Source organism: Epinephelus moara, chromosome 20, assembly GCF_006386435.1.
Source record: "Epinephelus moara isolate mb chromosome 20, YSFRI_EMoa_1.0, whole genome shotgun sequence".
Classification (NCBI taxonomy): Eukaryota; Metazoa; Chordata; class Actinopteri; order Perciformes; family Serranidae; genus Epinephelus; species Epinephelus moara.
Genome location: NC_065525.1, coordinates 9,283,445 through 9,300,204, shown reverse-complemented (window position 1 = coordinate 9,300,204; position 16,760 = coordinate 9,283,445). Strand labels below are relative to the sequence as shown.

The following is a 16,760-nucleotide window of genomic DNA, read 5'->3' as shown; positions in this document are numbered from 1 at the left end:
GATTACTATAAGATTGAGTTTTTCATTTTCATACCATCATAGATGAGTTTTTGTTTTTTATAGGGCTTGTAACACCAGAAGAAAGTCTTTGATGATCACAGAGTTTAGTCCAAGGAGGATTTACAATACTGACTCATTGTTTATTTACCCATAGACTCAGTTACAGGGGCTAAAAGTGTGCTGACCCGGGTGATGCGCCTGGCCCAGCGATACCTGTTGGACCCGATGGGTAGAAAGAGGGTTGAAGCGACAAGTTCTCAAACCCAGACCAAGCCCAGACAGCGTAGTCCTGCACCCGGACGAGTGTTCAGGAGTCGGACCTCAGCTTCACTAACACAAGCACAGGTAAAAAACAGTACAGTAATCATGGCATGAGACCCCCTCATGCATCATCTTGTTTACTATGAACATTTTCTCTGCAGCTTATCTTTTAAAAAGTAGATACCATAACACATTATTTAAAATAACTGACTCTCTTCTCTGTTGGAAATATATGACTTTGTGATTCTGTTTCTGTCGTACTTGTTTGGTAACAACAACGTTTCAGTTTTAACTTTTGAAATGCATCTTTAATTGTATTCAGTTTAATTAATACAGGAAAATAATGATTGTATCAGTGTTGAATTTATGCAGTCATATAAATGATCTACATGTTTCTCCGTGATATTATAGTGGTCATTGTGTTGCAAAATAAAAATAGGCACCATTATACATGGAAATCATGACATGACAGGACTTAAATAAGATAAGCTCAACCTAAAAAGCCACACCATGAGCCTTTGCCTTGCAGATTTGTTATGCCATTTATTCTTATCATGTCACTCTTAAAGCAATTGTTTGACATTTTGGACAACAAACTTAATCACTTTATAATCGAGGGTTAGACAAGAAGATTGATACTGCTCTCATTTCTTTCTATTCAGTACAAGGCTACAGCCAGCAGCTAGTTAGCTTAGCTTAATTTAGCTTAATGTTAAGCCTGGGGCCGTACTTTTTCTTAGCTTGGCTCAGTGATTTCCTGTGGGGTTGACACACAGCAAATAGACACTCCAGGAAGTAACTGCTTTGGGCCAAGAAATAGTCCAGCACAAAACATTCCATATAACCTAAAGTTGTCGTTTTTACACTGTGGTTTTAGCACAGATTAAATTAAGCTTTAGTAGTGCTAGTAGACAGATGTTGTTAGCTTTTAAGAAGAAGAAGAAATACTTTATAAATATATTTTTTCAAAGGCCCAAAATACACATGCATGCCCAAACAGGACCTATACATGCATTAAATGGAAGGATGTCAAAGCGACGGGGCTGGCACCTCAGCAGTGTTCAGGAGGCGAACTGGCACCTCCTCAGCTACCAGTCCACACTACTGGCAACTCTCTGGTTCCCTAACCTATGGGCTGAGCTACTGCCTTCCAGAGCTAGCTTCCTCTAGCTAGGCAAGCTGTTTCCCCCTTTATCTACTCTCACTGCCAAGCTAAGCTAACTTAGCTTACTTAGCTTAGCCTAGCTGAGCTAAAGCTGTAGCCATATATTTAGCAGACATATGTGACAGTGGTATTGATTATGTCTCCAACTTGCTGTGAGAAATGTTGATGTTACTTTAACTAACCATACAACATTATTACTTACCACGACATGTTGCCTGTTTGCTCTCACCTTGTCATATGGTGAGTAAATTTGTCATGCACAGCTGCATCATGATTTATCACCATACCCTTCAAAGTATATTCCACTTAACCCAACACTTGTGCCCACACACTGTGCCTGTAAGAACAGAAAGTGTGCTTGGTAACTTTCCCGCTGTCCTTTTGCACTAGACATATTACTTTGTGCTGGTTGTTTTGATTGTGCAAGTCCAAAAACCTCTTAATACTTTTTCATAGGTTTCATAGGTAAGCAATATATATAATGCAATAATGTGTTCTTGCCATGTGGTCTGTATGGTGTGAACTTTTACCTTAGACTGCTATTTTCAGGAACGTTGATCTCTGCTGCCTCCCATTTGGAGACTCTCAAACTCTCTAAACAGTTTATGTTTTTTTTTAGTCATTAAAGTAATCATGATCTACTGAGAGCAAGCAGTCTGAAAGTTTCAAACAAAGGACCAAGTGTCTGACAACTAGAGTTTCAACAGCTTGATTTAGATGCCAAATCCTTCAGCTAAAACCAGACTCGGCAGCAACGCTCACTAAGTTGGCATCTGATGTTTAACACTTTTGACACTACAGGGCTTAGCTCTGTTCTTACTGTGTTGAGTTTTCATAATATTTGGTAACAAGGTCTCTCTGAGTTTTTCTGTTCTTACTGCCAGCACAGCACCAGCTACCTCAGAGGGTAGAGGTCAGTCTGACAGGGTTGAAGGGAGATCTGTTAGGATAGATCCACAGGGTTTGAGTGCACCATTGCTTCAATGTCCCCCATGAAATATATAGTAAAATGTCCGGTCACAACAAGTTTCCTGTGTTTATTTGTCCCCCATAAATTCAAGGGCAGAATCAAAGCTGTGCACAAGCTTTTCCTTTATATTTTAATTTTAAAAGCTGTGACATTTCTTTTGTGAGTTAGCCCAATTACAGAATGAACTTTGGCTGTTACCTTGTCAACATGCTATGCAAAGCGGTGTGCACTCTGCACACACTAGTTCTCAACAGTAGCCAACACCAGCAAATTGACTGGAATCCCCTGGTTGTACTTATAAGAAGATCACATCAGTATCTTTATTACATGCGTCACAACTGAGCAGCAGCTTCTCCTGTCAGACTGTAAAAAAAATTCAAATGTTGTCTTATGTAACATAAGCTCAGCATCCAAAGGAAAGACTGTGAGCTTCAACAGATTAATTTAGATGATGTGAGCTACTGTAAATGGATCAGGTTTACTAGGAACAAATGCATTATCAAATTTGTAGAAGTTGACTTCAAGTAAAATACTGATTCAAATACTTGTCACTGGCACAACAAATGGGTTCAGATACAGTTGGAACTTATGGGAGCCCTCACAAAATGCCACATCCTTTTATGCAGAGGGGTAAAACAAGCATTTTCTACCATTTTCAAGAATAGCTATCTGGCTTTTTGCACATCAAATACATTTAAAAATCCAGAGTTAAATAATGTTTTTTAACCTGGACCCAATTTCCCCATGATTTTGTGTCTAAGTGACTACTGGGAATGACATAATTTGAATTGGTTGGCTAGGCTGCACTGTAAACACTCAGGGCATGTTGGCACCATCAGTTTACGTCCACTAAAAGTGCTTGTTTTTGCCACTGACAGGCTCAGATTGTTATTTGAAGTGATTAAGTGAAGATAATTTAAATGATCCTTGCATAGATTGACCTTTTGTTAAAGAGTTAGATCCTTTTTGTTTAACCAGAACTCAACAAGGCACTCCATTAAAATAAACAGTATCATTGTAAAAGACACTGTGTAAGTCAACAGAAACAAAATAAAACTCACAAAAACCATCTTGGTTTATCTTTCCAACAATCACTAACACTGGTTTGGTTGAAATGAAACCTCAGTTCACCCAGTTAGAAGTGAAAATATGCTGCTCGATACATGCTAAAATGACTGTTTAGACGTAGTGTGGTGGGTTTGGCGATAGTGATTTTGGGAGTTTCTGGTTTAACAAAATGGATGTATCACATTATTCAAACACAGGGTGTCTGCGGGGTCTTAAAAAGTATTTAAAGTTGATAAATCAAATGTCGGAAAATTAAGGCCCTTAAAAGTATTATAAAGTCTTAATCGCAATTTTATGAAGTATTAAATTTTCTTGTCATTCAAGCTTTGACAAAAAGTATCCAGGAATGTATAATTTATTTTCCTCCTCGTGACTATTACAAACAACGATGTGTAGGTAGACACATTAGGACTGCCACTCGGGGCCGTGCGCGTACCTGTGCGACATCACGCGACGGCGCACGTCCAGGCGCCAAACAGAGGAGCAAAAGACAATAAAAAATCCTTCTTATCTTATCTAAGTTCTGTTGTATATTTGTGCTCCATAGATTTAATTGCAAATTACAACTGTTTAGTAAGTTAAAGATGTGTTTTTGCTAACGACAGCTTGAAGTGGCGATGAGGTCTGAAGGTTTTTTTGGAAGGTCTTAAAAAAGTCTTAAAAAGGTATTGAAATTAACCTCAGGATTCCTGCATATACCCTGAAACAGCGTTAGATTGTTTAGAAACTGGTAAGAAAAAGTTGAGAGCCTCCAAGGACCTGTAGTTGTTGCGGTTGCAAATCCCTGTGTGATAACATTATAGCACATTGTCAAAACATAGGCAGTGCATGGAATTCACTAAAACACATGTCATAGTGTTAATGGCTGTAGGCTACTGTTATTATGCAAAGTTTAATTAATCATGTCTGTGGTAAATGTAATAGTGCCTCTGATGTGAGTTTAAAAAAACGCACTTTCCCAGCTTTTAAAGGCTGGGACACAAAAAAGGTTTTCCCCCTCACCAACCACGCCCCCTAATTATTACTATGATTTTACAGTTTTTATAAAAATCCTTTTTTTAGAACTCCTGATATCCTGTAGACCCCTCTAGAAAAGTACCACTGGGTCCATTTGACCTGCACACTGTACAATCCTGGCTCACACATTGTATCCACTACTCCCATTCAGTAGATTTTAGTAGAAAACACACTCACACACACTCTCCAGGTTTGCCAGTGCCACTTTGGAAGGCTGCCTATTCTAATTCCTTTGACAGATGAAGAATGAATTCATAATTTGATTGGTACAGTTAACGGTGTGTGTGTGGTCCCGCTGAAAGGAATAGTTGGACATTTACCAGGATGACTTTGTTCAGGAACACAAATCAGTCACTTCTTTGTACACAATGGCCTCACAATCTTAATGTAACAGTAATGGAAGGTTTTATGTGACCTTTGTGTTACACACATGCAAGCTGTAGCTCTGATTGATCGGAAATCACCTGCGTTGCCATTCCTTTAAAAAAAAATACGCCATAAATGAATACACTTTGTTATTGTTTATCATCTATGAGGAAGAGACATTTAAAAAAAAGAACTGATGATTGAGAGACAGGAAGTTTTAAGCCAGCGGAAGATGGATAAACAAGGTGAGAGAGAAGGTAAGGAAGGAAAATAGTAGAATTCTGCTCTTTAGAAATGTTTCCCCTGTGACCCAGAATAGTTCTGTTTGTATTGAAAAGAGAAAATTGTCTCTCCTGCCTTGCCAGCTGTTACGTCACATACGGCTCCAGCCACTGTCAGTTAAAAATGATTGCAAGATGTGATTGGAACTTTGCCCAGGGGATTTTTCTTGAAGCATATTGTGAATCAGTGGTCGGCCGACCTTGGGGTTGCTTCTAGGTAAAGATGGTCACATTTTAGTCCAAAAATTTCCCCCTTTATCATCTTCTTCCCCTCTGTCATACAACATAGCCTTAGAGATGGCAGTGTGAGTTTGTTGGCCTCTTGTCCACCAATTAACAAGTACTGTATGGATTGCCGTGAAATTTTGAACACATATTCACGACTAGTTGCTTACTGACTTTGGGGATCCCCTGACTTTTCTTCTGTATGTATGTTCTTTTCTTGGGAAGTAAGTGGGATTGAAAGTAAGCCTCTTAGGTGTAGCTTCAAATGCCTTCCAACAACAGACACACACACACACACACACACACACACACACACACACACACACACACACACACACAGCTGAGTGAAAACTGGTAAAAATGCATCCTTTATGCAGTACCTTATCGATGCTGGTTAATCACCACAGACTACAGAGAATGGGGATTGTTGCTTTGGAGCAAGACAAGACGTACCTCACAGTATCAACACAACACAACCACAAATTGATTTTTTTTTTTTTTTTTACAATTTAAATTGGGTTATTTCACCTCAGAGCTGTGTACGTTGTATTAATTCGCTCAGCCCCTTCTCACCCTGCTTTTGCTCATACTCTGTGTTTATCAAGGGACAAGCTAACGCAACCCGCAGTTTCCCTACCTCACAGCCACTAAGAGACTGATGCTGTAGGAGTAGGAGTGTGAGCTCCACGCCGGGGACAGTTAGCGAAAGTCCACACACACACTTACCAGTTTTAAGGGCTTTACAGACAGAGTCAAGGCATTTTTGTGATGGTGTGAGTTTGATTGGCAGCTGACAGCTGCCGCTATGTTAGCTCCTGCTTACCTGGCAGGCATTGAATTGACTGTTTGCAGGAGAGCAGCACCAGAGACAGTCCATCAGCACTGCGTCTATCTAACCTGTGTAACAGCAGCAACAGACAGTTCATATCCAGCCGGGAGTCAGATAAGCAGGGATGTCAGCTGAGTAGTTGGTCCTCCAATGTGGCCCAGGACACAGTATGATACACACTGCTGAAAGAATTTGGCCATATGCGGCCCAGACCACCTGTGATTATGGTCTGAACAATTGGATCTCAGGAGACATTGAGGATACATTCACGCCTAGCAGCTCACTTGTCATCCAATCACCCACGGTGCATGTTAATACCACATGTAAACAGGGCCTTTGTTTTCTCTTTCAGATCAGGTCCAGGAGGCGGAGCCAGCAGAGAGGTGCAGCACAGCAGCCGGTAGTGCAGGGGAGCAGTGGTGATGTCACTGTGACAGATACAGCTGGGAAAACTCACAGGTGAGGACAAAGGTTAAACATCACAAGCAAAACATGACATGCCTGCACTCATTCATGTCAACTCTTTCCTCAAGTGTTTGTTTTTTACCTCTGACTGCAGGATACTACCTGCACACATAAATGACCATCTGTGGACTGTTAATGTAGCATGTTGCTGCTCGTGGTCTTTTCTTCCCTGGGATCTTTGTACATTATATAAAGAGGGTGGGCACAATAACATGAACACTTGTGCAATACCTTTCTGTTTGTAGCTTTAATGTCATTTGTTAACTCTTTGTTTTGGCATCATACATATCTCAGTTTACATTGCTTGATATCAGACAGAATTGTCATTACACTCCGCCTCCATCTTCAGTCTGACATTGCATCGATTCTAACTGATTTCCATGGGGAGGGGGATTCTACACAGAAAAAGTTCATTTGAGTGTGTGCATTGAAATTTAGTTTAATCTGTTACAGCTGACAGTTGGAGGTTGAAGTGCTTTTTCTTTAGATTTTTAATTTCCCTTGCCAAAATTTATTTCTGAGAGCCATATTATGTATACATATATATATATATATATATATATCTTAGCAATATCTCACGAGAGGGAGTGACGTTGTAGCCTACTGTATAACGTCACGACCTTGAGTGTGATATTGCTTTGATACAACAGTGATGTTATACTCTATATCAGCACAAAAAAATCCAAGCGCAGTGCAAAAAGCAGGAAATCTGTGCGAGCAACATTGTATCTGAGTGCGAGCAACATTGTATCTGAGTGCAAGCAACATGGTATCTGAGTGTGAGCACACAGTTTGAGCAGAAACTGAGTAGATGCAAGCACAAGCAGAGGCTATTTGAGTGCGAGGGCAGGGTTTTTGAGTGTGAAATCAATAAATAATGCTCTCAAACTGATAGACCACTCTCTTGAGTAAAGATAGGGATAAAGCTCCATAGTTCCTGCGGTATTTTGGTGCACAGGTGCAAAAGGAGGGTTATTCAAATGAGGCAGCATAAAGTGAGTTTTGTTGGAATAACTGGTCTTCGACTTTAGCGCATAGAATGGACACCACAGAACCACACCAAGCTGCTGCCACCTTAATGATAATGTCAACAAGAGCAAGCAGTTTACTATAAAATACCTACAAATGTGCAGCAATAACAGAATAATACTCAAAGTGTGGATAAATTAATGACACAAAACATTCCTCAGCAAGTGGCTGCATTTAAGTGGGCTGTAAAAAATAACTCTTCATGTGTACAGAGCAGGAAAGCTGATTAAGCAGTCTGCATTGATCTATAAATAAATGAATGTTCTTGACAATATCTGTTGTCCACAGCTGCTTAATACTACATGAGAAGTTTCTCCTTCAGCTCATTAAATTCCTGCAGCTGTCGTAAGGCAGCAGGACAGAAAGAGTATGTTGATAAATCTGCAGTCTCTGATTTGAGAGGCTGAGCACAATGCCATTACGCACTGCCGTCCACTATGTTTACCTTCTTTAAATCATGTGCAAATGACACCAGGCTGCTACAAAATAACCACACACACCTCTACACTCAGCAGACTGCTTGGTTATGACTCTGCATTCTGCCTTTTTATGAGGCAGACATCGGTTTGCCAGAGGTCATTAATTCGGTGCGTCACAAATATTGCTTAAGATATGGAGTGTGGAATGCGGTGTATTAAAGACTGAAGTAATGTTGGATTGATGCAATCCTATAAACAGCTTTACAAACCAATTTAATCTTCATTATGTATTTCTGTCATCATCGAACTAATTAACTCATGAAAACACAAAATTTATGGCGCCGCTCTGCACCATCTAGATAACAATATGATTTCCTTACAAAGCGTCTTTCCATTTGTTGAGCTGTTGTTGACATGAATCACTGCGATTGGCACAGCTGCTTTAAAGCGATGAGACCAGTGATGTGACCGGCTGAGAGTGTATTTGTTAAACACCACACACTCTGATCAATATCCCACTTCACCCAGCCTTTTTGCACGTTGTGCTGCTGCACATACTTAAACCAACATAGTGCAAATAAAATAAATTAGCTTCCATATGCATAAAACATCGACATTTTAAAGCATGCTAGACACAGTTTTGGACATGCATATCCAAATGTGCCTGTTTAACCCAGTTTATGTTTATGTGAATGTACACAGCATAAGAAGAATTAATGTTGACCTGTCCCTCACATACTGTCACATGTACCTATGTGTGCATGTCTGGTTAAGTACAGATGGTTGCGTACTGTATTCTGTGTGTGTGACGTGTGCAGCTTTTGTTGAACTCTATTCAGTGTTTTACCAGTTTAGAGTTGTTCTATTCCACCATGTCTTCAGGTATTGTGTCTTTGTAATAAAGCAGCTGGTCCTTCAGCAGCACTTAGAATTTCACAATAGTCTTCTAATCCTCTCATTGTAATGTTGTTTTTTCCTCTGAGTGGCACACACAGAGAGAGAGAGAGAGAGAGAGAGAGAGAGAGAGCTTTCCTCCATGCGTATGTATGCACGTGTATGTGCGCATGTTTTAAGCATACTTGTCATTCCTCACAGACTTGGTCTTTGTGTTTTGTGGTTTAGGTTGTTTTAACCAGGCTGTGGGGCACTTGGGGTCACCAAGGGTCACCTAAAGGATTATTGTAATGAGGTGGCAAATTAGTGTTAGAGGATGGAACTAACCAATGTTGTGTGCCAAGTGTTGAAAACACATATCATCTTAACAAGAATAAAATCAAACAATGACAACAAGGCAAGTTAGGTGAAGGGTGGAACACCAGAGGAAGGGAGATGGAGAAATACATCAGGGTTAAAAACAGAGACAGTTTAACTTTACATTTCAGACTTAAGCCCTTGAATATTACTGGCTTTATCTATCTGTTAAGAATATGGTTTTTAGTACTCATCCGACCTCAGTGTCTTTTGTATAAATGTGTCTTTATGTAGCTTTATGGAAAGAGCTGCAGTGACTGCACCATATTTGGCCCTGGTTCTCAAAAGGAGAGCAGCTTTGAGTTGGAAAGTAATAACAGTAAGAAGGACAGGCATTTTCTTTACTCTCCCAGTCTGCGTCACTGTTCCATTTTAAAACTTAGTTTACTGTTAAAGCCTAATTAATAATTAATTAATCAACTCATTGTGGGTGGGGAGGACACTTGCTTCCTCTTTACACTGTGACTGCCCTGTTAACATTTTCTCATCAACCTTCATCATAAAGTGAGTCGGTTGCCAATTTTATAATTTCCAACAGTGCACAAGCATTTAATGACAAGATGTGAAAGCTGGGTCTCATTTAATTCCTGTTTTCTTATATGCTGATTGTTAAGAGTTCTACTGGATATTTATAATGTTTTTTAATGTCTTAAAGTCTGCACCCTGAATTTAAAAAGTACTATTTTGAAGAGAAGAATCTCCTTTACAATTTTAAATAGGCTGACTCAGTGTTTTGTGGTTTATTTAATGATTTTATTTTCTTTGTGCATAAGTGAGGATAATTAAAGGATAACAGAAGTATTTTCTGACCTCTAGGTGACTAACGGAGACAACAGTTTTTGAAATTGGTCCAGTATTGAGAGAGACTGTTGCAGTTAGCAGCAGCAAAACAGGCTGCAATGCAATCCCTGTGGGCAAGTGTGCACCATCATTTTATATTCACTAAAAGTGCTTGTTTTTGCCACTGACAGGCTCAGATTGTTAAGTGGCTGACATCATGATGTCCTAACACTGTTGCCAAACACAAGAGACTACATAAAAATAGACCATAATTTTAGCATGTATAGAGCAGGCATATTTTGACGTCTAGCTATATTAATTATATTTCAACCAAACCAGAGGTGGTGATTGTTGGAGCAGTGGAGAGATGAAACAAGACGGCTTTTGTCAGTTTTATTCTGCTTCTGTTGACTTTAAGTGAAGTGTGTTTTACAATGATAAAATTACTGTTTGTTTAAATGGAGTCTGGTGGGTTTGGCAATAGCTATTTTGGGGCTATTTCTGGTTAAACAAAAAGGATCTTACTGTTTAACAAGTGGTCAGCCTCTATAGGAATCCTTTCCATTATGTTGTCAGACACTTAGAATACCAATCTGTGCATGAGCAAGCAGTTTCAGTGGACCTAAATTGTTGGTGCTAAATTGTGCGCAGGGATTACATTACAGTTGGTTGCACTAACTGCCAGCTGCAGCGGTTTCGTTCAATAGTGGACCAGTTTCAAAAAATTGCTGTTCTGATTAAACACTTACATGTAGACACAGAAGCATGGGAAAATAGGGTCTAGGCTGAAAAATAGCAAAGTTACCCTCTAAGTAATCCATTTATTATAGTGATTTTAGAAGGCAGAACAACAGCACAGGAGCAGGGTTTTATTCACAGAGACAATGAGCATTGCTCTGTTCTCCCAAGGGCGAACACACAGGCACAGTGGGATCAGTTTTGTCACTTCATTAATTTTTTACACGATACATACACACAAATTTGATAAATATGTATTTTACCAAAAAGGCAGAATTTTAATTCATTAAAGTCAACAAAATTAGACTTAACTTAGTACTTTTAAATATTTTCTGTTATTGTCATATCAACGGTATACTCTCTTTTGGTTTTTAATAGAGAAATATTTGCTCGTCTTTTTGGGCACTGCCCAGTATTCAGTTTCAGTAGGATATTAGAGCTAACGACTGCCACTCCAAACATCAAGGAAACAGTTTATCCGGTGAGGACTTAGATCATATCAGACTTTGCGAAGTGGCTCCTGCTTCAGAGGGGTCAGAGTTCAGGGCCTCGGTGCCCTTACTTAGCCTTAAGGGTCACACTGCTTGAATACCACAGTCACTTGACATTATACCATGACCATGTCACATATCTCTAGCTATACTGTATTGTCTAAGCATCCTGGCTTTCTACATAGTCTTTGTCTCTGTTAGAAATATTGTCAGACATGTTGAATTTGTGAAGAAGCCGGTAGACAAAACATGAAGTAAGCTACAGGAGGTGAACATTCAGACAATAGTAGGTATGCTCTGCGTTCCTTTGTGGCATTTGCCTCTCAGAATTCCCCCTGCCCTCCTGCCTGCCTCGGCAGGTTTATATGCACCCTATACACTGTGATAGTTTGACAGCTGATAGCTTCTGTCTTCAGGTCAGGACCCCAAATCTGTCTTGGGATGTTGGAATATGGCTTTGAAGTCCCAGGATTAGCATCATTTCAGTATAAAGAACTGCATTACTCTTTTATGTTTAACCCCCAGATATTAGATTACAGACTAAGACATTTTTTAATGCGATACATACATATTTGTCAAAATCTCTTGGAATCTTTGAGTCCCACTTTTCCACCTTCCCAGACATTTCTGGAATTCAGTTATTTTACTCTATTCCTAGTCAAACAACTAATTGACTATTGCATATATTTACTAACAGGCTTTTTGTTTTTGCTCCTTTTAAACTTGTCGTGTCCATAAATATAATCTTGGACCCACACATAGAGAAGGTTTATTTTATTTATTTAGAATGTGTGCATTGAAATTTAGTTGAATGCTTTCACATGTTTGCCTTTTACAAGCCAACTCTTGATATTTTAATTTAAACGTTGAAACTTTGCCACAAGCAGCAATTCTGGGGTTCAAGCCAATATGGACCGTTAGAAGTTGAATGCGGCAAAGAATCAAGATCTTTGACAGTTTGGGATCAGATAGACGCTCATTTACAACCAATCGGTGCCAGGCCACACTCTTCTTTGGCAACGCTGCCACCCCCAATTAGTGAGTTGAAGAAACATTTTGGGGAGATGTTTCATCGGCTTAATAAAAAAGTATCCTCCCTAACAGGTGGAGTTTGATCAAAGTGTTGTTAATTTAAGTCCAAATTTTTCACCAGGCTAGTGCGATTGTTTTTAACTTGTGCCAACCCCTACTGAGCAATTTCAGAAAAAAAATTACACATGTGGTTCAACAATTCTATAAAACATATCCTGCAAGTATTGTAATGATTGGACTATTTTTGGTTTATAGCCAGATTTGTTTGATGCTATGACCATTTTTTTGCACTTGTAACACACCCTTGTGGTTGATTTGAATGAAACTCTCATATCCAGACATATCCTGCTAGTTTCGAGATGACAGCACTTGTGGACTATTTCATAACTTTTGATAAGCTCAGTCCAGTAGTGATCTACAAAAAAAATTGGTACAAATTGGACCTTAGGCTTAGGCGGAGAAAATGTGCCTGTCAGAAAAATTAAAAATGGCAGAAATCTAGTCAGGCTGACTTTGGAGGTTCTTTTGACATATTTATAAAGTGAGCATGGACGTCTTTACTAGGTTTTACGAAAATCGGACTTACGGCGTAGGAGTTATAACATTACAGAGTTTGAGATGTGGACCTTTAATTACAGTGCCACCATCAGGTCAATCTGGGTCATATTTCGCAGTCAGTATTTGAATCATCGGTGAAAATTTCACGTGGGGTTGTTGTAATAAGCTTCATAAAGCACCTAACAAGGTTCAGCTGACCGGGTAAAAACTTTTACCCTGTAGATACAATACAGAGCATTGCATCTTCATATATTCTAAATGCCTGGAGTGTCATTCCATGTTCTTTATTATATCCTGCCAAAAATTCTTGCAGAGTTAGCAGTACTCCCTCCGTACATTGTGTTTCACTGGATATCACTCCACCCCTACTCTGTAATGAGGTAGCCACTATGCAGGTGTTGGTACTGTAGGCCTGCACCTGTCCTGAGGATAAAGGGCATAACACAACAGTGTGGATATGCAGTAATCCCCTCTGAGAGTTGGGGGAGGTTATGATAGGGAGAAACACATTTTGTCTCTTGTTGTTATTGCTGTTGTTTTGTGTTTTAATTATTAAGGTCTTTTAATATTTTATAAACTTTTAAGATGAACATTTACATCTAATTTATTTCTGGCATCTTATAAGTTTCAATGCAGCATGAAGAATTTAATGTTAAACATGGAGACATTTTGAAATGTTTTGTCAGACTAAATCCCATCCCAAGTGCCACCTAAATCATAACAGGAAAATGAACACTTATTACTGGATTAAAACATATGAATTTATCTATCTTTTGTGAATTTATCTATCCATTGTTTATTTGGCTCTCTTTAAAATTATTGAGAATATGCTGTATCTATCTGTTGATTATATAAATGTATATATTTATACGTATTCATTTGTAAATGTATTAAAATTTGTAAACTGCCAATTTACATATCAATTAATGGACAACCATTGATGAAGTAATTTATACCTGCTATAACTCTGACTTTGTTCCCAGATCAGAGCAAACCTTCAAGAGGACAGGTACAGGACCTGTTGGCAAGTTGGCCAGTCGCCGTAGCAACCACAGCCTCGTCCAGCCCATCAGAGTCAAGTCCCTCCGTCTTCTACGAAACAGCAAGAACTCGCCGAGCCAGACCCCTCCCTCCTCCTCTGTCCTCCCCTCGTCCCTCCGATCCTCTACCCTTCCTCCATCTTCCTCCATCCCATCTTCAAGTCCTCCATCATCCAGTGCTCCTCAAAGCGAGGATCAGCAGAAGCAGCAAGACACACCAAGGACGGCTCTCATCAAGTAAGAACTTCATATGAATTTAAGCTGTCAAACAGTTTTATTGTAAGAGCCTTTTCACACAGAGGATGAAAATGACATGCAGCCCTGCAGCACTTTCACTGCTTTTAATGTGCCTGCTGTGAAATATATAAAATCCTACAGTGTGCTTTCAGAAGTCTAGAGCAGCACAGGTCTGGCATCAAACCTGCAACTGCTCTACCTGTCCACATGCTCACCCCACCTCATGATATTCTCATACCTTACTGATTATGAAGAAACATCAGGTGGTAATTCCCCCCTTTATTTGACATCACAGATTCTAACTACAGTGGCTGACGTGAAAAACGCATAGAGGACATAAACGTAGACCTATGTGTTGTATCTATATGTATGTAGATATAACACTTAGCAACATGTAGATACAGACAGTACACAAATCTTGTATGCGTTCATCCACCCCAGGTCACAGCAGTTTGAGGGAAGCAGATTGGGTGTGGTACTACACCCACATGGCCAAAGGCAATAAAACTAAGACAAAACAAATTAATTCGAACACTAATTTGGTATTTTAATTTGAATTTCTTCCCACTGGGATTAGATTATTTACCCTACTTTATATTTTGAGTTAAGGTAATTTTGACTTCATGCATCACAGAACCACAAATATTTGTGCTGCATACTAATGTGTGCAGTTATTGCTTTGATTAGTATTGCTAATATCAATCGAAATGCTCAAATACTCCAAGTATTGAGTGTTGTCATCTATATGAATGGAGAGATGTGAGCTGAACAATCTCAACACTACTTCACCAAGACAACTACACTGTCAGTTGACTTGGGGAAGGAGGATCTGTGTGTACAAGGGGATGAAAAACATATTTTGAGAATGAGTTAAAATCACTATTTGTTTAAAATATATAATTTAAAATCATTTTGTTGAGACTTTTGACAAAACAATCAGCACCTGTTGGTATCAGTCATTAACATCATACACAAAATTCAGCATTTCTGGGTGGAGTTGTAAGATGAGAGAACCTTAGTGGTAATTACCAAGATCAAACTTGCCAAATGAGCCCTTTTATTGACAGATGACGGATGTAGAAAAAAGCTGCGGTCAAGCTCAAAACAAGTGTGGTAAGCAGAGCAAACCACATCACATAGTATATCAAGTTTCACAAGTTTCAAACCAGCAACTTGTAAGCTTATGTTAATCTGGTTTAAAGGGTCGTGTGTCGGAAGTGTGCTTATTTTACAGACAGCAACGCCCCACATCAAACATCCTCCTTCTTACTGATCAATCCAAACGCTGCCAGGGAAACTTTTTTTTTTGCTCTCAGCTTTTGTGAAACAATAAAGTTCCAAGTAAACTGATTGGGATGATGTCTCTGTATCTATGTATTTATTTTAATAGTGGGTTTTTTGTCACACATTTGGTCCATCCTTTTTCCACATCCCACAAAACACTGTTGCATTATATCAAACATATAACAAGACACCTTTCAACAACACATACTGTACCTGTAGACAAAACCAAAAGGAAAACGTAAATTATAACACTACATATATTTTTCTCTTCAAGTAGTTCCAATATAAACCTATCTGCACTTTCAAGCTGAGAGCAACTGATGTAGTATAAAGAGCCAGAAAGTCTACGTAAGGTGGGACGGAAGGGAGGTGGATGGGTCAAACAAAAAAAAAAAGACTTTCACCCAGGAGACTGCAGTTCATGCCTCATGATATACAACATACACCTCGTGTTACAATGTGTTTTAGTTGTGCATTACATTGTGACACTAAAGGGTACCCTGTGCGTCTCTATGTAACGTCAAAGGGCACGACAGCCGTTAGTATTTGATGATCGAGTTGTAAATACTGACTGTCAAACCTTTAATATAGTTGACGTATTATGACTATGTTATTTTCTAGAGTCCTCTTGTTTTAGGTTTCTCCTGACCAGTTAATTTTACAATAAAGCCTGTCAACTTGTTGCCAGTGTATATTATGAAGAAACACGCAATGTGGGGAAATATCCACATACAAAAACATTCCTTTATTCATTTGCTTGGTTGAAAAACAGCCTTTTAATCTGTCACCACATTAATGTTGATGGAGCAAGACTGCTAAATCATTTACCACAGATATTTTCATCTAGTCATAATATTTTTACTCTGATGAATGTTTGAATTGCTACATGTCATATTTTAACCACAAAAACAAAACAGAATCAAAGGGAGGTTTCCGGGTGATGATCAGACTCATTGGCTTACGTCATGCCTGGGTGTAAACACTAATAGTAAATGGATGGCATTGATGTGTTAATGGTCTTTTTAATGAGTTTATGAGACGAGTATGTGTGAGTGACTGGTAGACAGTGAGAGTTAAGCCATCCTGTTGTGTTTTCCATAGCATTTCACAGCAGGGCAGGGTGGGGTCACCACAGCACAGAAATAGACCTGTAGTTTCCTGTTTAGTAGGTTACACACCTTCTGTTCGGTACAAGGAAATACAGCTGACATGCACAGGAAGATGAGCTAAGCTGTCTCATCTTCACCACCTCAC

The 16,760-nt window shown here is 39.2% G+C and overlaps 1 protein-coding gene across 1 annotated transcript in view; it reads left to right on the top strand.

The window, feature by feature from the left end:
• Positions 1–16,760, top strand: part of si:ch211-266k8.4 (uncharacterized) — an 87,770-nt gene that overhangs the window by 52,031 nt on the left and 18,979 nt on the right. Inside the window, exons 12-14 of the mRNA XM_050073192.1 lie at positions 155–345; positions 6,535–6,641; positions 13,929–14,222. Coding sequence (XP_049929149.1) covers positions 155–345; positions 6,535–6,641; positions 13,929–14,222 — 592 coding nt within the window. The remainder of the gene's footprint in view (positions 1–154; positions 346–6,534; positions 6,642–13,928; positions 14,223–16,760) is intronic.